A 23,442-nucleotide genomic window follows, 5' to 3' on the forward strand; every position below is an offset into this window, starting at 1 on the left:
GGCTCCGGACGCGCAGGCTCAGCGGCCATGGCTCATGGGCCCAGCTGCCCTGTGGCATGTGGGATCTTCCCGGACCGGGGCACGAACCCGTGTCCCCTGCATTGGCAGGCAGACTCTCAACCACTGCGCCACCAGGGAAGCCCCCCAGTCATTCTTATCCAAGCAAAGTGGACAAAGTAAAACTTGTCATTTTTGGTTTCTCCTCCCCTCATTCCTCCCTTTAATTTTAGCTTTTATAAACGACTCAAATTAATCTCTTGACCTACAAAAAAATTGCATGAATTTTGTTCCCTCCTGAATGCATTTCAAAATTCAGGCATTAAGGATAGCAGATATTCTGCACAACTTCTTTGAACCTATAGGGGACACTGATGACTTTATTTAATACTCCCATTAAAGTAAGGAGGAGTGAGGAAGATTTTTGTTTTTCTAAATCTTTTCCCCCCAATATCTACTTGGACCATAACATCAGTGCTTTTCTTGTCTCTTGCTGGTGGGAGTATGTACTGAGCTATTAAAACTGTTTCTGTTAGCCCACTAATTCCATTGTGTGAAAACGCTCATAAAGTAATAATTTATATACAGTAATATTAATCTATACAAAGAATATCATCAAGGGATTATTTATAATAGCAAGATAACAATAGCAACAATCTTGTATTCAGGAGAAGGATATAATTTAAAAAGAATATTACATGGGCTTCCCTGGTGGCGCAGTGGTTGAGAGTCCACCTGCCATTGCAGGGGACACGGGTTCGTGCCCCGGTCCAGGAAGATCCCACATGCCGTGGAGCAGCTGGGCCCGTGAGCCATGGCCGCTGAGCCTGCGCGTCCGGAGCCTGTGCTCCACAGTGGGAGAGGCCACAACAGTGAGAGGCCCGCGTACCGTAAAAAAAAAAAAAAAAAAAAAAAGAATATTACATATCTACACAAAGGAATATTTTACAGCTATTAAAACAATTATTGTTAAAATTTATAAAATAGTACCAAAAATATTAATGATCTAATGCATAGTGAAAAAATGCAAGATACATGTTGGTATGTCTCTCATGATTAAAATAATGTAAAAAAATTATGTGTATGAAAAAACAGGAAATGCACCAAAATGCTTTTAGTTTCTATGCTGAGGTGTTATGATTAAGGATGGTTGTTTGCTTCCTTTCTCTCTTTTGCATTGCTTTTATAATTTTTCAAAATATAATTTTTAAAAGTCAGAAAAATGATAGTTTGAAGAAAAGAGCCATGGAAATGGTCAACATAAAAATATTTTGTTACTCTAATAAAAATAGTGCCATTACTACTACTTAATTAGGACTCAGTCATTCATATGATTTGGGGCTTCCAACAGTGATTCGCTGAGCAGGTTCTTTTCAGTGATTCCTTCTCACAGTTGTACATAAAGTGAAAAAATGAGACACACGCATCTTTCCTGACAGTAGGAATAAAATCTTACAATGTCAAATGAAAAAATGGGTTTCTTTTATTTGATATTAGAAGTGTTTCAAGATGTTTCTGTATTTCTTAAAACCAGACAAGCCTATAAAAAATAAGGAAAGGGGCTTCCCTGGCGGTGCAGTGGTTGAGAGTCCACCTGCCGATGCAGGGGACGCGGATTCGAGCCCCGGTCCGGGAAGATCCCACATGCCGCGGAGCGGCTGGGCCCGTGAACCATGGCTCCTGAGCCTGAGTGTCCGGAGCCTGTGCTCCTCAACGGGAGAGGCCACAACAGTGAGAGGCCCGCGTACCGCAAAAAAAAAAAAAAAAAAAAAATAAGGAAAGGATCAGATAAACAGGGAAGAGTCCGTACAGACACAAATGAGCGTTATGGGATTTATCAGTTTTAGTCGCATTTGATAGAAGTTTGAAAAGGGGATAGCAGATCCATGGCATACTCCCTGCATTAAAATTAGCGTTATGGAAGAATGCTGAATCATTTCAGTTATTTCTGCATTTAAGGAATTACTTCAATTAAAAACTAAGCTGCTAGTTTAAAATTCCTTGAGGAGCAGAAAAGTAATTAGTAAACATGGTCACATTGAAAAAAAGCCAAATGGACGTCTGACTGAAAGGAATCTGAAAGTTTAGATGAGTGAAACAGGTCCCAGTGTCAGTCTCCTCAAAGATGAGTTCGCTTGTAGGTAACGTTTTTGGAACGATATAACCTTTCAAATGTAACTACAGATGTACTAGGGTTTTTAAGAAGTATGGGGCTTCAGAGGTATCATCAATTCTTAATTTCAAATGTGAATAACTTTTGGCCCCTGCCAGGTTTGTTGCTACCCCACCCACCAGCAGGCATGTCTCCTTTCTCTGAACCTGTAGACCGATAGTTACAGAATTCTAGAATTTCCCAAGTTGGATACATCCTGCCACATGCCTCCTCCTGAATTCCCACAGAGGCAGCTCTAGCTCCTCTCTTTGCCCACCACCACACAGGGTTCCACCCTCCTTGCTGGGGCGTCTGTTTTATTTTGGGCAGTGTGGTCCAGCTATCACACCCATCCACCACACCAAATTTGGGGGAGATCATTTTTACCACCACGTCTAGTAATTTCAGTTTATGTTGCATATTTCCTATGTTTTACATGTGTATATATAGACATTTGGGGCCATACATTTTATCTCTGACCTTTTCTCTTTTCAAGTATGATTCGTTGAAAGTTGTTTGCGCCTAGGATCAGTAGGGACGGACTGTGTGCTCTTTCTAGGTTCCCTTTAGCTTTATGATTTTAAAGGAAAATAGCGTAGAACTAAGTACTGATACCTCCCAGCGCTGAGAAGCAAGGTCAGTCACTGGTTCTGGCTTCTGCAGCTGCTAAGTCATTTGTTTCTAACCCCACTGAGCCTCACTTATTTGTCTGTTAAGTGGAGGTAATAGCATTTCCTCCACGGGGCTGTTGTGAGCATCAAATGAGAGGGTATGTGAATGAAGGCTGGGAGCTAGAGATGGTGGCAGGGGTGGGGTAGCCCTCTGGCCATGCAGAAGGTCCTTGGGAGCTCGCGTGGGCAGTGGTGGAGACTGCCTGCTAAGTCTGCTTCAGACCAGGCTGGAGAGGTGCCCTGGATGACCAGCACACTTGCCTGCAAACGAGAAGACTCCAGGAAACTGAGGACTCGTAGATTGGACATACATAGGTGACATTTGACAGTTTACATCTGCAATTAAATCGTAAAACCGTTCTTAGTGTTAATACACGTATGAAAAAACAACAAAGTGGTAACAACTGTCACAAGCAAATTGAATTTCAGGTCCCTAACCCTATTTTTTGACAGGAGCCTATGCACTTTTTTATTTTATTCCTGTGATGCCGTGATTTTATCCCAACAGGGTTAGAATAAACAGTATCCTCCTTTCAGGCTTGCCCTGAGGCCCTGCCCCTTTTGATGTTCCCTAATCCTTTTTTTTTTTTTTTTTTTTTGCGGTACGCGGGCCTCTCACTGTTGTGGCCTCTCCCGTTGCAGAGCACAGGCTCCGGACACGCGGGCTCAGCGGCCATGGATCACGGGCCCAGCCGCTCCGCGGCATGTGGGATCTTCCCAGCCCGGGGCACGAACCCGTGTCCCCTGCATCGGCAGGCAGACTCCCAACCACTGCGCCACCAGGGAAGCCCCCCATTACTTCTTCTTACACAGACCCTTCCTCCAGCCTGTTTGCCCTGCAAACTCCTCCTCCTCCTTGTTCTTTTGGTCTTAGCTCAAATGTACTTCTTTAAAGAGCTTCTCAGGCCCCTCAGGCCAGGTCAGTGTACCCTCTTACATGCTCTCGTGGCACCATATATGTCCTCTGTGTGATACTCCACACATTCATCATATTTTTGTAAGGGAGACATTCCCTACTGGAATGTAAACCACATGAGAGTTGGAAACATGCCTACCTTGTCAATTAAGACTGAGTTCTGCTGCCACTAACAGAGCCCACGGGTAACAATATTAGAAACAAGATAGGAACTTATTTCTCTCTTATATAAAGTACCTGCAGTAGGCAGTTTAGGGCTGGTGTGGTAGTTCTGCAGCCTCAGATTTCTGTGTGCTGCTCTGCTAAGCATTGCTTCCACACCCATGGTCCCAGAGAGCTGAGAACATGGGACCAGCTAGCAGGCAGGAGGGCAGGGAAGATGGATGAGCTGCCCCCTCCTTTAGGATGCTCCTTAGAATTTGCATACACCTCTTCTACACACACCAAAAACTCATAGGATTTGGGAGGACATAATTCAATACACAAAATCGTGGGATAATTTCATCTACTCTCACACAGTCTTTCAGAGGCACCTGGCACCTCTCAGTTCCTGAGCGGTGTTGTGTAGATAAGCCAGTCCCATCCTCTCAGCCCCGGAGGAGGAGTGTGTTCAGTGGCAGGTGAGGGGGTGGCAAGGCTTTTACCAAAGGCCTACAACGGTACTGAGCATTATTGCACATTAGGGGTTGGAACCAAATTGGTCAAGAAGGCCAAGGTGGAGGCTATGGTATGTCTTCATGGTACGACACGGTCCCAGGAGCACTCCAGAAAAATGAGTGAGACCCATGCATTCCGAGTCCTTTGCAGTAAGTGGAAAACTCCAGCTCTTTGTAACATCCCACTGAGATCAAACTTACGTAGCACAGGCCAGGTACACCAAGGACCTGGTTTGGAATCTTGAAGCCATGCAGCTAGCTCTGCCCTCCCTCAGCACCATGGTGGCTCCTCACATCTCCATTTCTTCTTTTTTGGTGTTTCTGTTTGCCTGTGTCCCTCACTGGACCATAAACTCCTCTAGGTCAATGATCGTATTTTATTCATCATCAAATACTATCATACATAAAATACCGTGTAATCCCTTAAGGTTAAGATTGTCCTCAAGTGGAAACTCAATTAGATAAGACTTTTTCCAAGGCAAGAGGAAGATACGATCATCTTACCAGGAGTGTTGAGGTGTAATCACGCCCTGAATCGAGGAAGGGGAGCTATAAAAGGTTCCTGTCGTTTCTTTTGGCAGCAGGTTCTGGGATTCTAGGAAGGTGATAGTTCTGTTCTCCCTTGGCACCAGATGTAAACGGTCTCTGAAAAGTTTAGTTTGGGAAACCCAGAGTTGCCAAAGCATGGCCCTGATGATAGGAAAGTTTAAGAAATGGTCCATCCAATTTGTGCAAGTGGTGCTTAGCACTGCTTGATGAACCTGGGTGCCACCCTTCACCCACACATCGTACGTAATGTGGTCCACAGTTCTGGATCATGCTCAGAGATCGCCAGCAAACCAGAGAGCAGATCCCCAACTTCAGGGAGGAGTAGGACACAGGTAAATGTCCTTCTTTTTTTTTTTTTTAAATTGATATATAGTTGATGTACAATATTATGTAAGTTACAGATGTACAGTATAGTGATTTACAATTTTTAAAGGGTAGTTATTATAAAATATTGGTCATATTCCCTGTGTGGTACAATATATCCTTGTAGCTTATTTTATACATAATAGTTTGTACCTCTTAATCTCCTATCCCTATATTACCCCTCCCTGTTCTCCTTGTTTTAAACGCCCCTCTCGTTCAACCAGGTCCATTTCTCAACACACATTCAGAGGCATCCTGGACCAAGTCCCCTTCCCTCCTTTCAGCTCTGCCCACTTGCCATCCTCCGTTAGGGCAGAATCGGGGACTCTGCTGGAGCGGCTTCCCGCCCATTGCAGGGCCCTGGCCTGACCATTACTTCTCACTTAGAGCAGGATTCCTGTGGCTTCTGGAATATGAACTTGGGCCCATATCCACTTCCTTAATGTTCCCCACTTAAAAGATCCCATGTAACACATGGGGGGCAAATAGCATTTAGTAATTTCTTTCTGCCCCAAGTCTCAGGCCCTTTGATTCAGATGACCAGGCACATGCAGGGAGGCTGCTGGATGGCATAGGCTTCGCCAGGCCTGGCACCTGGCCTCCCAAGCAGCTCATGACTTGGAAGCTTAGAAGTGAAACCACATGAGGCTTGGGGGGAAAGGGTGCAGGTCACAGCATTTCTTAGCCATCCTGCAGACAGCTAGGCTGTCGTAGGCGGAGAGTCAGTGGTAGCACCCTCAGCAGCATCTTTTGCCCCAGCTACCGCTTTGGCTTGAGAGCTTACATTTCTTACGGCCAAACCAAAGGGACTTTATGCAAACCGTTCCTGTCCAGATTTCCCTGCCTTTCTATGCCTGTGTTCTTATCATGGCTTGGACTTCTCCAGTGGGAGTGCAGAGGTTGGTCACGTCGTACGGAGAGACTTGCCCTGACAGCGGTCTTTGTCCCATGGATGCATCAGGTTGAAAACACTGCTGTTTTCATCTCTCTGCCACGAACTGTAAAATGACGAGGCGCATCCCTTGTTTATCAGATTTGTGCTTGGCTGATAATAACAGACTTCATTCGTGGTGGATAATTGAGAATGGCAGCCCGAATTACGTTGCTGTGCCACCCAAAGGAGAACAGGGTTTTGAAAGCCTTGCCCTTAACCCCTGAGAAGGGGCTGCCGTTGGTGCTTCTTCAGCCAAAGCCACTGAGCTACCTTGTGGCTCAGCCTCGTATGTTACAGGATCTTACAGGAACATTTCTGTTCTAACCTTACTGCCTCGTATGTTACAGGATCTTACAGGAACATTTCTGTTCTAACCTTACTGCTCATTTTCTTTCTTTCCCAACCCCCTTCTTCACTTACCCAATTTCCATATTCCTTTATCTATACATTAGGTATAATTTTTTTTCATATTTCAAGAGTACTTAAGTCCATCATAAAAAAATTAGAAATTGCCAATAAGCAAAAAAAAAAAAAAAAGTTTCTTTTTACTCAACACGGCGCCACCTGGAGAAAACTACTGTCAGTGAACATTCCATTTCCAGTTTTTTTATGCACACTTTTTAAAGCTTGCATTGTTAACGATATTTGGGAATAGTGTTTATGTCCCTAAAAATTCATCAACCTGGATGGCTGGATGGAAGAATCACAATTTATTTAACCAGGCACACGGCTTTTAGAAACAATGTTATAGTGAATGTCTCTGTGGCCAAATGTTTGCACACATCCTCAATTGTTTTCTTAGGAAGAATTCCTAAAAATGGAATTGATGGGTCAAAATGATAAATATATATTGTCTTTAACTTTGTACTGTAGAAAGTTTAAAAATATATACCACATAGACAGAACCCCCATGTACCCATTCGAAAGTGAATGGGCCAGTCCATACCCCACCCACTTCCCCTAGTTCCTGTGTTGTTTAGAAACAGATCCAAGACATCATGCCAGAAAGACTCTTTTCTGTCAAATAGCACAGGTATTTGAAAATGGGAGAGGAAAAGAAGTGAATTGCTAGAAAATAAAGAAAGGTTAACATTTTGTCTATGTTATCTATGGTGCTGTTTGGGCTGTGTTCATTTTCCTGCCATACCTGGGCTCAGGACTCATTATCTGTCTTCTGGGTTCCCGCAGCAATCTTGTAACCAGACTCCTTTCTTCTTTCTCTCCCTTTGGATAGGTATATCTGTTTTTAAGATGTTTCATAGCTTGCCAAATTGTGTGCTTCAGAAAGGCTAATCAAATTAATACTTCCACCAGAGTCATATAGGAGTGTCCACGCTGTGGATAAAGTTTTCCTCCCTCCTTTCCTCCCTCCCTCCCTCCCTTCCTCCTTCCCTCTCTTCCTTCCTCCCTCCCTCCCTCTCTTTCTTTCCTGGCCCCCACAAAAGTATCTCTTTGTTTTAATGACACCTTATTTGGTTATTAATGACCTTAAAGCCCGCCCCAGCCCCCAGTTTCCTCACTGCATTTCCTCTTTGTGAATTGCCTTTTGCTAACTTTTCTTTAGAGGTGTTTGTCTTTTTAAAATTGTATTCATGCATTTCTGTTAACCTCATAGCATTGTATCAACACTTAGGTCAGTGAATTGCTGTGAATACTTTTTTTTTTTTTTGGACTAAGAGAACATGTACTGCATTTATATGAAAGAATGAGCATGTTTTATAAAGCTAACAGCTCAGAGCAGCAAGTCACCGTCAACAGAGGGACAAGAATGATGTGAGGCCTGCAGGGGTGGGCAGGGGGCCTGGGAGAGAAGAGGGCATCCAGGCAGGGACAGGGGAGACTTTCACAGGTCACCTAACTCCAGTCTTCACAGTCATCCATGAGGCAGGTAAAGCAGGTATTATTCCCATTCACAGTGGCTTGTGCCAGGGCACACCTTAATAAGATCTTCCGAGCCCCGATCCAGGGATTTTTCTACCCTATCACACTGATTCATATGCTTATTCATAAAAGGCAAATATAGCATCAAAATATATCTGATATCACTATTTATGAAACACTTAAAAAAATTTTTTTTTCTACAGCGTGAAGGCCCAGGACCAGGTCGTTATGACTTGAAAATACCTTCAGTAAGTTCTGTTACTTCCTGTTTTCAATCCAGAGTACCTCGATTCTTGCCGGCCTGTTCAGTAAGTATCCTAAAAGACAGATGTGGTTGTAGGTTTTGTGGCTGGTGGGTGGGTGGGGAGTGGGCATTGGGGGTCGGATGGGGGTAGCAGAGTTATATACAATTCTAGTATATATACACTAAAATTGCTTCTCAGGGCAGCAAAGGGCATAGAGCTTCCTCGGCAAGCCCTCGGCCAGCTTCAGGCTCAGAGTGACTCCAGACCTGAAGGCCGTGGCTGAATTATGGGTCCAGTTGCGAACAGCCAGCACAGTAATTAGCCATCGGTGTTATGTCCTGGATGCTCTGGGGGGAAACTCCTTTAACGCATTGAAGCCAGCAGTGGGCACAGGCTGCCCCCGCCCATCCAGAACTGCCATTCTTTGTGTATGTGTCTTCTGGGAACAAAAAGTCACAGCAGAAACATTATGATTGAACCAAAGGGCACCATTAAGGCCTGAGCCATCATCCTGCCCCCAAGGACTCGGGACAGACAGGGAAGAGGCTCACGTTCCTGGAGATACACAAAGCAGGTGGATTCTGGGAGTGTGCGAGAGCCTCTGAGGCCTAGAGAAGACCAAGAAAGATGGCAAAAGCATAACATGGAGCTTATGAAAGTGGCTAGGGCTGTTGTTCGTTTGATGCTAAAAGTTTGAATTCCCCTGGCCTTGTTGTTCCTAGCCAGCACCTCAGTCTGAAAGTCCCCCAAGCTCAGTGGTTTGTAGCCTCATTGGACATGGTTAGGAAGACAGAAACACGAATTCTGCTCATGAGAAAACAGCACCACCCCGGGGTGGGGGGCGAACAAGGAGGGTGGGAGGAGCTGGGGCGGTGGGCAGGAGGCCGCTGCCTGCAGGTCACCTCCCCCAGCACCCCCTGGGTTGTCCCAGGCCATCTCGCTGCAGAGCTGCCAGCTGCGGTGCTACAGTGTAGCAGCAGTGTGGTCTTTCTCTGGAGGAATACTGGGGAGGCCCCACCGATAATACTAAAAACACACCAACAGCAGGAGGCTAGTGGATCCCTTCAGCGGGTCCTCACACCCTAGTGGCATTATCATGACCCAAACACAGATTTTTGTCAGAGCTCACAGCTCCTCAGGAAGTTGGAGTCATGCTAACCAAACTCCAGGGAGACTGATGGAGAAGCCGGAAGGTGTGGTATTCATTTACAAGTGTCCGGCAAGGGGGCTGGTGTCTGGGGCCGCTGCTCTGTGGAGCGTCTCCCCTTGTAGGAAACTCGGAAGGAAGCCAACGACAATCAGAAATTTGCTTGGTGACAGTGGAATCAGGGCTGGGGGACGGAGCCGGATGTTCTCAAGGTCTGAGAACCACACCCAGTAGCCTCCTGAGGGGTGGCCTTGCGAGGCCCAGGCCCATGAACCTCCTGTTTGGGGACTGGCCTTCCAGGACTCCACACGCATGCTGCTTCCTCATTAAGAGCACTAATAAAGGCTTCAGCTTCCTTTGACGTCTGGCCAGGAGTTGATTAGATTTCCAGGCTGCTCCCCTGCTTTTGGCAAGGAAAACATCCTGTCTAAAGCAGCGTCTGCAGGCAGCTGATCTCATCCACTCTGGGCTGACGCTCTAGTAATCCTGTTTCCACTCTCACTGTTTCCTGAAGAGATAACAAACTGCAAGGAAGGATGGCAATGACAAGCAGGTGATGATAGGGGATAATAATAGCGGTGTGGCTAGTGTGTGGAGCAGTACCTGCTGCCAGCCTGGGGGTGCTGTCTGTCTTTGGGGGCCCCCAGTGAACCTCAAAACCTCATTTGCTGGGTGAGGCGTGGGAAGCACGTGGCCCAGGGTCATATTGAGCCATTGGTGGTAGGACTAGGACTCAAACCCAGCCCCGTCTGACATTAAAACCCTTCCCTTAACGGTACCCAGAGACACCAGTGTGTCGCTAAGATAAAATATTGGGGCATTCAAGAATGTGTGGGTGCACCTCAGCATGGGCAACACTGACTTCAGAAATCAAAGTCTTCGTCTATGAGAATGACATTCATTTATATCTTATCACTACAGAAGAGAAGCTTTGTTTAAATAATTGGCTAAATAATTTTTCAAGAATTTCAGCAAAATGAAAACATGGCTTTTCAAAATTAGAACTCGTCAGTCCCTTGAGAATACATCCCTCTGAGCCCGAGGTCCACAGCCCCTGGTAGTGAAGCACCTTCCTCTATTACCCTGGGGAAAACGATGGAAACACACGAGTTTGGGCTTTTGAGGTCAACCACCCAGGTTCAGAATCCATCCTCTCCAACCCATTACCACTAGACTGAGGTCATTGAGGGCGGAGGGCAGGGGGAGACGCTGGCATCCCCAGGGACAGGGGGTGCCCTGGAGAAAGCGTGCCCTGAGGTGAGGGTGGGATGTGAGCCCGCCTCCCCTGGGCTGTCACTTGCTTGTCCTCTCTTCTCTCAGCACCTCTGCAGCCTTGGGGAGAGCCGTGGACAGGATCAGGTCTCAGCCCCAAGGACAGGCTCCAATTCCAGGGTGCACAGGCCCCAGCCCCGGCCACCGTGGCCCTCGTCTCCCTCCGTGGGGATTTGCCTGCCACGTCTGAGCGCACAGCCAGGCTCAGGAGGCTTCAGGTTCTGGCGTCACTATCTCATCACTCCCTGTTTTCTGTTGTGTTTTCAGAAAACGCCAGGCCCAGGAGCATACACATCTTCAGCACAATTCCCCAAGCAGCCCCGGACCGTAGCCAAAATGGGCCGAGGACATAGCCTTTTCTTCAACAACACAATTGGCTTTTAAAATAAACCCATCTTGACCCTAAGCGACTTTGAGTTTTAGTAAGTTCTTATGTTTAGAAAACTCTATTTTGTCTCTTCTTTAGGAGGGTTTGACCACAGACCATAATCGGTGGCCTGCGGGGACCACCCAGCCCGCTTATCTGGAATAGTCCCAGCAAAATGTCCAGTTCACGTGCAGAAGTTTCCTGGTTTGAACAATCAGTTATATGTCCCCTCTGTGTGTTGTCAGAGGGTGTATCCCCAGAGGCTGTGCCCCTGGGCTGCTCTCACAGCACCTGGACGGGCCCTGATATGTCAGGTGGGCTCTGTGTGACCTTGGGCTCTCTAGCTGGGTCTCCACTGCACTGGGGTTATCATGCCTCACAGACTCATGGAGACTTTCTCGGGGGGTCGGCATTCAGCCAAGGCCAACCCGAGCTTGACGGGATCCCAACAGATGGTTCTTTCTCTTTCTCAACTCCCTGAAGAGAACAATATTGATTCAACCCGACGAGCATTTGTGGTTTCAAGTCAACAGAAATATTTTGAGGATCTGCTCCGTGTCAGGTGCTGTGCTGGGGTTAGGGAGTGGAGGTTGAAACAAAGATGAACAAGGCATGTGACCGAGTTTAGGGAGGGTTGGAGGGGAGACAAGGCCAGAAAGGTAGTTTGGAATAGTTCCCGGCTTGAGGAAGGCTTTGAAACCCATGCCAAGAGCCTCCTTCCGGTCACCTTGTGTGTGCAGCTCAGGGGTGGCCGTCATGTGGATGGCAGCTCCACCAGCAAGACAGGCCCTAGTGTCGGGAAACTGCGAGATCACCACGCCCGGCGCGTGGAGGAGCAAATTCTGACAACAAAGGCCACAACAGGCGCTCAGAGCAGGGACAGGGCAGCACGGCCCGAGCTGGGAAGGACGGCCGGGTGCAGGAGGCAGCTTGCCTGGTACCCAAGGGACCAGGAGGCCGAGATAGGCAGAGAGGAGAGGGAGGAAGATGGAGGGCAAGGAACCTCGTTTGGGCGAAAAGCAGGAAGAAACATTTGCTGGAGGGGAACAGAGGGAGCCTGGCCCAACTAGAGTGGAGGGTGCAGATGGGGGCGGGAGGGGGCTTGGGCAACACCCAGACCACAGGCCAAGCAGTCAGTCCTGCTCTGGGAGCTCTAGCCAGACAGACCCTATGCTGGACAGCCAGGGTCTCATGAAGGATGGGCAGACTAGAGTCATTAATCAATAATAGGAAGGAATCTTTTTCTTTTTAACTAAAAGAAGAAGAAAACCTAACATAAATCCCTATGTTTTATTATATTAAAAGAAAACCCCAGCTCTCTTCTCTAGTCATATAAACACCATTATAAAGCGGGCATTGGGCTCAAGGAAGGGGAGGTCATCATCTCCCTGGGTTTATCCACGTCTCACATTTGTGGAAGAAACTCCCTGCACTGTGTTCCTTCAGAGCAGAAAACGGCCTCTTGGAAGATGAGGCAGATGCCTCAGGGGTGGCAGCTCCTGTCCCACTCTGATCAGCAGATGGCTGCAGGGCAGATAGGTGGGTCAAAGGCCCCTGCAGGATCAGAAGGTAATGCTGGCAGTTCTGACAGAGCGTGTTTCTCTGGGAAGCAGTGTGTCGGGTTGTGCCTGGCGCTCAGGGCAGCAGTTCTAGAGAGAGGGAGGTGAGAGGCGGTCACATGTCTTGGGGCTCGTGGGTGGAAGGTTAGGGGAAGCCCTCACACTGGCAAGGGCAGGAGGGAGCTTGTGTTGCAGGCATGTGGGGTATCTCCCCGACAGCAGTGTGAACCAGGGGCGGGCAGGAACCGCCTCTCTCTCCCTCTGTCTCCCCTCTGCTTCTCCCTCAGGCCAGCCTCTTCCCATGCTTAGGGTCTAATGCAGCCTTCCCCTCCCATCATTTCCCGAGCCCATGCCCTAAAGAACGTAAACAACCCCTCCTGGTTCCAGCATCAGGTTCCCAGGAGAGAGAATCCAGTTGGCCAGCTTGGGTCAGGGGTCCACCCTTGGGCCCTCCAGCTGTGGCCAGGAGGGCCTAGACCCTTGATGCAGACAGAGCTGCAGGGGCCAGCTGTGCCGGGATGGAGGGCGGCTCCACTGTGTTCTAGAAGAGAATGAAGACCCTTTCAGAATAAGAAGGAGAGGGCGTCTCCTGCCTGGCCTGCAAGAAGGGGGCTTGGGAGGCCTGCAGAGACGTCACCTGGAGGTGGAACCGCTGGAGAACACTCTGCAGGGCCACCCTTGAGTCTCCAGTCCATGCACTAGCTTTGCCCTTCTCCTGTGACTTCTGTCTTCTTTCTGCAGCTGGGGGTACCCCAGCCCTGTCCTCCTTTCCAGTCTTGCCACCTGCCCATAATGCAGCCTCCCCCTCCTCTGTGTCTCCTCTGTGGTGATGTGACGGAGGCTTTTCCCTAGGTGCTAGCAGAGGGGCTGGCAGGCACCAGGCGGCGAGGAGAGCAGTGTTTTGCTTCTCTTCTTTGACATATTCCAGCATTTTTTATAGTAGCTCATACAGGTAGGGAGAGGCTTTTCCAAATAGACCAGAGGGATTCTGGATGGCTTTTTCCTGCCACAAGCCTAAAAACTGGGACAATGTTGGAAGAGCAAGGCCTCCTTCTGTCCTTTCCAACATGGACAGACTGGACAGACTGGGGCTGACTTTGAGCTTGAGCTTTGAGATTGGGATATAAACACCTAGCAGCTACTGCTGTTGTATGCATCCAGTGACAGGTCCAAACTGACTTAGAAAAGCCAAGAGCCGGCAGATGGAAGGGAATGTGGTGTTTATCCTACGTCCCGAGGGGCCTTCCTTGCAGGGTCCCTCCTCCATCCCCCATGGACCGCTGTGACACTGGCTTCTCGAGGTCTGGCCCTGGCTTCCCTGAGCATTCTGCTGTTCCTCTCCCCTCCCCCACCCACACGCCAACTGCCCTCTGAATTCGGCTTCAACCAAAGCAAATGGTTTTCCTGGCTGCAAATATCTTCTGCTGTTGCCATGTGAAATTCCCTCTGCGTTAAGTCAGAGCATGTCAAAAGTCGCAGCACTCGTGGGGACAGCTTGTCCTCCCCCCCGCATCTCTCTCCCTCCTTCCTCACCCCCACTGGCACCCCCCCCCCCCGTTGCTTTCTGGACCCACAGGGGACACCTTGCAGACCTGGAGACCTAGGGCCATAGGTTGCTCAGGTGATCGGCCCGGCCTCCAGCATCACCTCTCACCTGCTCGGTGCCACCCGCCTCGAAGCAGCACACAGCTGCCTGGACTCCGGTCCCTGCGGCTAGGATTACTTTGAAAGGCTTATTATCTTGAAAACACTTTCTACAAGTTCAGAATCAGTTGTTCTAAGCTGCATTTTAGAATGCCCGGGGGAGACTTTACAAAGCTCAGGGCCTGGCAGCGCCCAAACAGATCACATCAAACTCTCTTGGGTAGGACTCAGGCCCAGGATTTTTCTAATGTGCCTCCGCGTCCCACCCCCCCACCCCAGGTGATTGCAATGATCAGCGAAGGCCGAGAACAGCTGCTGAGATGGCGTGAAGGCACCAATCACCGATAACTCTGGGCGGGGCCACAGGTAGTTCCCCCCACCCCTGAAGGTTTAAGAAGACTTCCCGTTGCCCTAGGAAGTCACGCTCCAGCTAAGAAGAGGTTGGTCCGTGTTATCCTCTGGCTGAGTCCTAAGGAAAGAGGATGGCGCCGGGCCGGATGGTCTGAGCGAAGTAAGTTCCTGGAACGTTGCCGGTGGAGGTCATTCTGCGTGGAGAGGTCAGCAGGGCCCTTGAACTCAGGCACCTCTCGCCAGCCTGACTCTTGGCGGGGCTTCTCACAGATCTTTGGCTTTGGCCAAGGGCGGGGCTGCAGGCATACAGAGCCTGCCAGGCCCAAAGGGAGGGGTTTGGGTTCCGGTTTCAAGGCCGCAGGGACCGGGTGGGCTTGTGGGCGCCAGTGCCAGAGACCCAGACGCTCGTCCGGCTTGCCAACCGTCTCCCCAGAGAAGGGGCGACTCTGGATGGCAGGAAGAGCCAAGGCTGACGGAGGCCTGGATGTTGGGGGTGGCGAGTAGGCGGGTGGGGGGGGCAGGGGGGGCGGACACAAGGAGGAGGAGCCAGAGGAAGGGGAGGCCCGGGGGGGTGGACGCGTGGAGGATGTCTCCCAGCAGGTGCTTCGCGTTGCCTTGTTGACAGCACCCTTAGCTCTATTAGAGCCCAGAAAAGTGTGTCACCCTTTTGAAGAGAGATAGGGGCTCAGAGAGGCCCATCAGGGGAGGGAGGTGGCAATGTGGCTGCTTTGGGTCGGAGTGTGGCTTAGTCCCTGAGAAGTGTAGGCAGGAAGGGAGCTCAGGCCCAGTGACACTGCATCTCTGGTCAGCAGAGTGGGCTCCGGGGGATGGGGGTGGGGAGCCAGGGAACTGAGCGACCTGGGAGGGGGCAGGGTTGGATGGCAAAGCAGTGCACTGGAGCTGTGCAGGTCACAAACAGAGCTCTGGGCTTGTTGAGGGCTGGCCTTTGTCCCCTCACCCCCTTTCTGAAGTCCCAGAGCTCAGAGGTCCTGCATGGTAACTGAGGGCCATCACAGAGCAAGGAAGTTGCTGGAGCTTCTCTTATTCATCAGGACCAGAGGGGACGCTTGGAAACACGCCAGGCAGGGTCACAGCTGTTGAGGCTTCTAATCCCCAGCCCGTCCTGGGCTGGGCATGGGAGCCGGACTGCAGAGAACCTGTGTGCCCCGGGGTAGCTCACTGTGGAAACTGACCATCTGTTAGCTTCCCATGGCCGCTGTAACAAATTTCCATAGACTTTGGTGCTTAAAACAACACAAATTTATTCTCTTACAATTCAGGAGGTCAGGGGTCCCCAAATCAGTCTCACTGGGCTAAAGTCAAGGTGCTGGCAGGCTGGTTCCAGAAGGAGTCTCTTTCTGGAAGCTCTGAGAGGAGAATATTCTCTTCTTTAGCTTCTAGAGACCACCTGCATTCTGTTGCTCACTGCCGCTTCCTCAGATCACTGCAAACTCCTGCTCCCACAATCACATCCACTCCTGACTCTGACCCACCTGGTTTCCTCTCCTCTTGTAAGGATCCTTACGATTATATTGGGCCCACCTGGATACTCTCCCCATCTCAAGACCCTTAACTTAATCACGTTTGCAAAGTCCCTTTACCATGTGAAAGAACATATTCTAAGGTTCTGGGGATTAGACAGGGACACCTTCGGGAGGGCGTTATTCAGTATTCCACACCATCTGTCTAACTTGTAGCTGGGGGGATGTGAGGCATCCTTTTGCCTGAAATGCTGCTCTCCCGTGGCCCTTCTTGTGCTATCTTCGCCTTCCCCAGTCTTCCCCAAGCTGGTTGGTGCTTCTCCTAAGGGCTCCAGTAGTCCCCAGATCCTTGCCTGAGGCCAGCGTTGGATTGTAGGCTCTGAGATCATAGAGTTGGGATCTACTGGGGCATTGGTGAATTTGCCGGTGCCTAGTACAGTGTTAGCATATAGTAGATACTCACTGAATACTATATTTTACTGAGGTATAGTTGATACAACATTATGTAAGTTTCAGGTGTAAAACATAATGATTTACAATTTTAAAGGTTATACTCCATTTATAGCTATTATAAAATATTGGCTGTATTCCCTGTGTTGTACTATATATGCTTGTAGCTTATTTATTTTATACACGGTAGTTTGTACCTCTTACTCCTCTATGCCTATCTTGCCCCTTTCCTCTCCCCACTGGTAACCACTAGTTCATTCTCTATATCTGTGAATCTGTTTATTTTTTTGTTATATGCACTAGTTTGTATTAGTTTTTGGATTCCACATATAAGTGATACCATACAGTATTTGTCTGTCTCTGTCTGACATATTTCACTGAGCGTAATACCCTCCAGGTCCATCCATGTTGTTGCAAATGGCAAAATTTCACTTTTTTATGGCCGAGTAGTATTCTGTTGTGTATATATGTGCCACATCTTCTTTATCCTTTCATCTGTTGATGGACACTTAGGTTGCTTCCATATCTTGGCACTTGTAAATAATGCTGCTATGAACATTGGAGTGCATTTATCTTTTTGAATTAGTGTTTTTGTTTTTTATTTTTCTTTTTGGTTATATATGCAGAAGGAGAATTGCTGAGTCATGTGGTAGTTCTATTTTTAGCTTTTTGAGAAGCTTCCATACTGTTTTCCACAGTGGCTGCACCAGTTTACATTCCCACCAACAGTGTAGGAGCGTTCCCATTTCTCTACATCCTTGCCAACATTTGTTATTTGTGTTCTTTTTGATGGTAGCCATTCTGACAGATGTGATATCTCATTGTGGTTTTAATTTGTATTTCTCTGATGATTGACGATGTTGAGCATCTTTTCATGTGCCTGTTGGCCATTTGTGTGTCTTGTTTGGAGAAATGTCTATTAAGGTTTTCCCCCCTTTTCTTAATCAAGTTGTTTGTTTTTTTGATGTTGAGTTGTATGAGCTGTTTATATAGTTTGGATATTAACCCCTTATTGGTCATATCATTTGCAAATATTTTCACCCATTCAGTAGGTTGTCTTTTCCTCTTGTCATAGGTTTCCTTTGCTGTGCAAAAGCTTTTACGTTTAATTAGGTCCCATTTGTTTATTTTTGCTTTTATTTCTTTTGGCTTAGGAGACAGATCCAAAAAAAATTGGTGTGATTTATGTCAAAGAGGGTTCTGCTTATGTTTTCTTCTGGGGGTTTTATGGTTTCTGGTGTTACCTTTAGGTCTTTAATCCATTTGGAGTTCATTTTTGTATATGATGTGGGAAAAGTGTTCTAATTTCATTCTTTTACATGTAGCTGTCTTGTTTTCCCTACACCACTTACTGAAGAGATGGTCTTTTCCCCATTGTATATTCTTGGCTCCTTTGTCATAGATTAATTGACCATAAGTTTGTGGATTTATTTATGGGCTGTCTGTTTTGTTCCATTGATTTATGTGACTGTCTCTGTGCCAGTACCATACTGTTTCGATTACTGTAGCTTTGTAGTAGAGTCTGAAAGTCAGGGAGTGTCATACCTCCAGTTTTGTTCTTCTTTCTCAAGATAGTTTTGGCTATTTGGGGTCTTTTGTGTTTCATAAAATCTTTTATATTATGGAAGTTCCTTTGATTATTTTGAACCACAAAGAATTGTCTAGGGAAGGGCTGTTAGCCTGAATATCATCAGCCATTTTTGGTGTTTGCTGACAAAAGTCACCTGATGAAATAAGTTTTTAAAAAGAGGAGGTAAAGAAACTTAGTACTGATTTTAGAAATCATTCCTGGAGGTTTGACCTTAGGATTGTAGGTGTTAGATGTTATAAACAAGCTCTCTAAGACCACTTAAAAAGCAGTCACGTTGGGAGTTCCCTGGTGGTCCGGTGGTTAGGACTCAGCACTTTCACTGCCGTGGGTCCAGGTTCGATCCCTGGTTGGGGAACTAAGATCCCGCAAGCTGTGAGGAGCAGCCAAAAGTTAAAAAAGTAAAAAATAAAAAAGCAGTCACATTAAAAGTCACATTCTGGGAAATGGGGTTGGGCGGGGGGAGAAAGCTTCTAATGTTTTACATATGGTACTTATGGCTCCAGTTAAAATCTCCAGTAGCCACGTTATTCCAAAAATTTAAATGTGCCCTATCTTATATGGAAATGAAAATGAAGCTTCTGGAAAGTTGTGTTTAATGACCCACATGTCTGTAGTGCAGATGAAGATCCTAATGGCAAAGATGCATGAGTATTTCTAAAATAACTTCGACAATGGGATGAAACATACATGTAACTCTATTAAGAAAATATAATGGATTGAGACCAACTGTAGGTCCTTGAACAGCCATAACAGACTCAGGAGGGCTAAGGTCTCTCTTCGGAGCCCTGTCCCAGGCACCCCCAGGGTGAAGCACTGGGATGGTGTGTGTGCTGGGCAAGAGGGAAGGCTAAGGTCAGCCGGTGGGTGGGGCCAAGGTGGCTTTACTCCACATTTGTACCCCAAGCCTCCCACTGGCAGGAGAGCCTCCCTAAAGGCCAGCTGGTGTCCCGCTCATGAGGGCACATGTAGGTGTGGCTGAGTCCAGGTGTGTGGGATGTGGGGGCCACACCTGGGAAGCAGAACCCCCAGGGCCTGTGTGCCAGCCTGGGTGTTCTGACAAAGCATAAGGGTCCTATGAGGTGAGTGGTGAGAGGTGCAATGGGGGGGGGAGGGAGGGAGGGAGAGAAAACTTCTGGGAGGTGTCGGAACTGGGTCTTGAAGAAGAAGGGGCACAAGGTGAATTCTGGGAAGAGAGGCCCAGTAGGAGTGGCGTGGACATGGGAGAGTGTGGGTCATTGAGGGCACAGGAGACACCCTCACAGGTAGGGCGAGGGCCCAGGACGGGGTGTTCCCAGCTCAGAGGAGACACTGTCTGGATGGAGGAGAGTGCCTGGCCCCAGGCTAGCAACTGCCGGGGCCCTCTGTGAGCTCACACCAGCCTGCACTGGGCCAAGCCGTCAAAGCCCCTGCACCCTTGGCGGGGTGCTCTCAGGGGTGTGAGCGGTGTCGGGGGCCCCACTCACAGCCAGTGAGCTGGGGGCCTTGTTGGGGGTCGGGTAGTGAGCTGTGGGCTCCTGGGCACGAGACAGGTGAGAGGGAGCTTGCAGCGGCCTCCTCCTGGGCCCAAGCTGAGGCCATGGAGGTCACAGTCAGTTACAGAGACTGCCCCAGCTGCTGAGACCTGGGGACGGGGAGCTGGGGAAGCCACCTATGCTCTGACCTCCGCACAGAGAAGGGACTCATCTCAGGTGTCACAGCTGACACCTGAGGCCAGTTAGTCTTTGTGACAGTGTCCCTATGCCTGCTCTGATCCCCGTTTCAGCATACACGCTCCTCCTCTTGTTGGCGGGTGTCCCAGGAAGAATGCCATAGACCGAGGTTCGTGCATGCAGACTGCCCGAGTGTCACTCACTCACTGCCCTGGTGGCTGGAGGCCTTGGGCCGGTCACCTCACCTTCCTGCACTGCCTTCCCTCCCCTGTGAGATGGGCTTTCGCCATGCCCACCGGTGCTCCTTTGCTTCGGGTCGGAGCCCCTCCCCCCATAGGTGGGTGCCTTGGCGTGCGTCCCTCCACCCCCAAAGGCTGGTCTCCAGGTGCACACTGAGAGGAGACCTGGAAGGAGAGTGTGCCTCTCTGGGGATGGGCAGGGCCACCAGGAACAAACACACTCGAGGTCCCTTACGTCATCAGGGGGTCATTGCAAGGACCGAGGAAAGGATTCAGATGGGAATCTTGACTTCAGGCTGCAGGAGCTGGAAAGGGCGTCTGGGATAGAATGGAGCTCTCTTGAGTCCATCGTCTTTTGCCCCCTTGAAAATGGGCATCCATTTCTTTTGATTGGAGAGCTCCATCTTTATGGAGATTCACCTGCTCTGCGTTTTTCTATCTTCTTGCCCAGCTGTTCTTCCTTCTTGCCTCTGGCCCTTAGCTTCTGCCGCTTTTCAGCCTCTGCTCCCACCACCAACTGCTTCTGTCTCTGTCCCAACTCTCACCGCAGAGGCCAGACCCTCTGCACCCTTCAGCACTGTCAATGTCATGCAAGGCAAGGAGAGGTGGAGGGACCATTCCACATTAAAGGAGACTAAAGAGATGTGACAACTAAGTGGAATATTTGACCCCGGCCGGGGGAAGACAGTGCTACAAGGAGCAGTGGTGACAAACTGGCATATGGATGGGAGAGGAGAGAAAAATACTGTGTCGGGGTTAAATTCCCTCATTTGTGAACTGTGCTGTGGTTATGTAAGACAAGGACCTTTGTTCTTAGCGAAAACACACTGAATTACTAAGGGGTAAAGGGGCATGATTTATGCAACCTATTCTCAGATGGTTCGGAAAAAAATATGTTTTTAAAAGAGGCCCACAATGACTTAACTTCTTGCCAAATTCCAGAGAGACAGTTAAGGGGGGAAGAGAATGAGTGAGAGTGTGAGAGAGCAGGAACGGTCACCACCAGTCTGGGGGTCTCTGTGTGGGATGCCCAGGCCACCTCATAGGCTGTGGGCCAGTGCACAGAGGAGGAACTTTGGTTCTAGAAACCACCCATGGCTGAGTCAGCTGGTGGGCAGGACAGTGGGGTCACATGGCCCGGTGCACAGCTCCCATGGTGACCTTTTCCTGTTTCCGGGTTGCCTGGCATCTTGAGAACCCTCTTGCTCTTTGGGGGACTTTCCAGCTTGTTGAGTGGTCTCTGTTTAAGGAACCTCCTCTCCGGCTGCAGAGGGGGCTAGGGTGGCAGGCAGCACTGAGCATCGGCCGTTCTCCCCTGCTGGAGGATTCCTGGTCATTCTGCTGCTTCAGTGACAGGCACTGCCTTCCTCTCTCCCATCGTCTGGTGAGCTGGTGCTGGCTCTGTGGGTGAGGACCTTACTCTCAGCTTTGCCATATTCCTAGCTGTGAGTGGAGGCGCCATGGTCTCGTCACCTTTCATGGGGACAAAACCCACTTCCCTAGGTTGTTGACTACCAAAGGAGCAGTGTCGGGGAGAGAGTCCACCGATAAGCAAAGTGCCTTATGCCTAGTATAGTAGAGGGAGAATGTTAGGACTGTCATTGTTATCAAGAGAAGAGACAGGACAGGAGCCCCCATGATGTACCATAAGTGACAATGATAGGGAAGGGGTGGGGTGGGTGTTCAAGGGGGTGTGAGTTCTGTTGTCTTCCTCCTCCGGGGGGATCTGCATCGTACCGAGTGCCCAGGAGGGCAAGGCTTGAGGGAATGATGGGCTGATGCAGGGTCTCAGAAGGGGCCCGTTACTGCTCACCCGGAACTCCAGCTGCTCAGGCAGCCATATTTTGTGTCCTGAGGCCCATCCCCTGGTCACAGCTGGTTGTTCTTAGGGACCCATGGAAAAATGAGCGGGACCAGTGGGATCGTCTCATCCAAGAATCTAAGCTCAGATGCACAGAGGGGTGTCGCTGCAGCACTGGAGGTGGAAGGCCAGCCAGGGTATGTAGATTGAACGTAGTCCCATGGCAGCATCTCTGAGTGAGCGAGGTCAGCCAGCAGGGAGAGGAGGAGGGAAGAGGCGGGGCAGAGAAAATCATCACACAGGTATCCAGTGGTTATTATGGGCCCGGCACTGTTCTAGGCTCTTTCCATGTTTTTTCTCACTTAATCATCATGACAGTCCACAAAGCAGGCACTATTCCAGGATTATCCTTACTTTACAGATGAGGAGACAGGCACAGAGAGGGTAGGTCACTTGCTCAAGGGCACAGGGCCAGCCCGTGGTAGAGTGGCCTTCGAGCTCAGTCTGGGTGCTGACTCCATCACCAAACACGGATGCATGGCTGCTTCGGCCCCATATCTGTGCACTGCGGTCCCTGCCCTAGGGCTCCAGGGAACCCCCCTTGTCTCTTTCCTGGCGCTACTTTCAGTGGGTCTCTGCTTTTCGCAACGGAGAGAGCTTGATGAAAATTCGAAGGAGTTTCTGGCATGGGGTACTTTCCCAGTAGGACCTCCCTAGCTTCCAGAGTCCAAGTCTGCACCACGTGGGGGTGGTCCCACAGGTCGCTCATGTGTGAGGCTCTCTGACTGTGGGTTGTCATCAAGAGCTGGCAGCACGGGCTGGGGGATATTTGCTTAGCTGGATGCTTCCCGAAAACCAGGCCAAGAAATATTTGCACAGTGACATCTGAGCGCTCGGGCTGGGGGTGTGAATGCAACAGTGAGTACTTTGGTAGGAGTCTGGGGGTGGTGGCTGAAATTCCATTCATACCTGTGCCTGCAGATAAACACTATTAATACTGCAGGGCTGTGGGCTGGAGGTCCGTGGGGGTGACAGTGCAGCCGAGTCTCAGCCCCAAACTCCAGCCCCTGTGTTGGTACAATGGGCTGGACACGGGGCTGGCCCCTCCCTCTCCAGGGAGGGCTCGAGTGTGAATGAGGGGTCTGCAGATGGGGAGCTGGAGGTCAGGAAGCGCCTGGGTCTCCACCACTGCCTGACTTTCCAACATCTGGCCACCCTGAGGTCAGCTCAGCAAAGCCCTCCTCAGGGACAGGAAGGCCGCCCCTCCCTGCCCCTCCCTCCCTCCAGATTCCCTCGTCTTGTCCTTGTAGGATGAGCTTTTCTAGGCCTTTCTCCCAGGCTGGCAGACAAGTGACACCATCTATAGCCTAAAGCAGCCTTTAATTCTCACCCCGGGGGGCCGTGAGCTGGCAGGTGAGGGTGTGTGACAAGTAATCTGATACTAATCGTTAAACCACTAAAGACTGAACGTGTTTTCTAAAAAAGTATCACAGGGAAATCAAAGCTGGGCACCCAGGAGCTCCAAGA

General features: G+C 49.4%; 1 protein-coding gene across 1 annotated transcript in view; it reads left to right on the forward strand.

The window, feature by feature from the left end:
* Positions 1-11,172, forward strand: part of STPG4 (sperm-tail PG-rich repeat containing 4) — a 38,216-nt gene extending 27,044 nt beyond the window's left edge. The window contains 3 exon segments of the mRNA XM_060168958.1: positions 8,323-8,427; positions 11,051-11,150; positions 11,153-11,172. Coding sequence (XP_060024941.1) covers positions 8,323-8,427; positions 11,051-11,150; positions 11,153-11,172 — 225 coding nt within the window.
* Positions 11,173-23,442: the final 12,270 nt, after the last annotated feature.

This window comes from Lagenorhynchus albirostris, chromosome 13 (assembly GCF_949774975.1).
Source record: "Lagenorhynchus albirostris chromosome 13, mLagAlb1.1, whole genome shotgun sequence".
Classification (NCBI taxonomy): Eukaryota; Metazoa; Chordata; class Mammalia; order Artiodactyla; family Delphinidae; genus Lagenorhynchus; species Lagenorhynchus albirostris.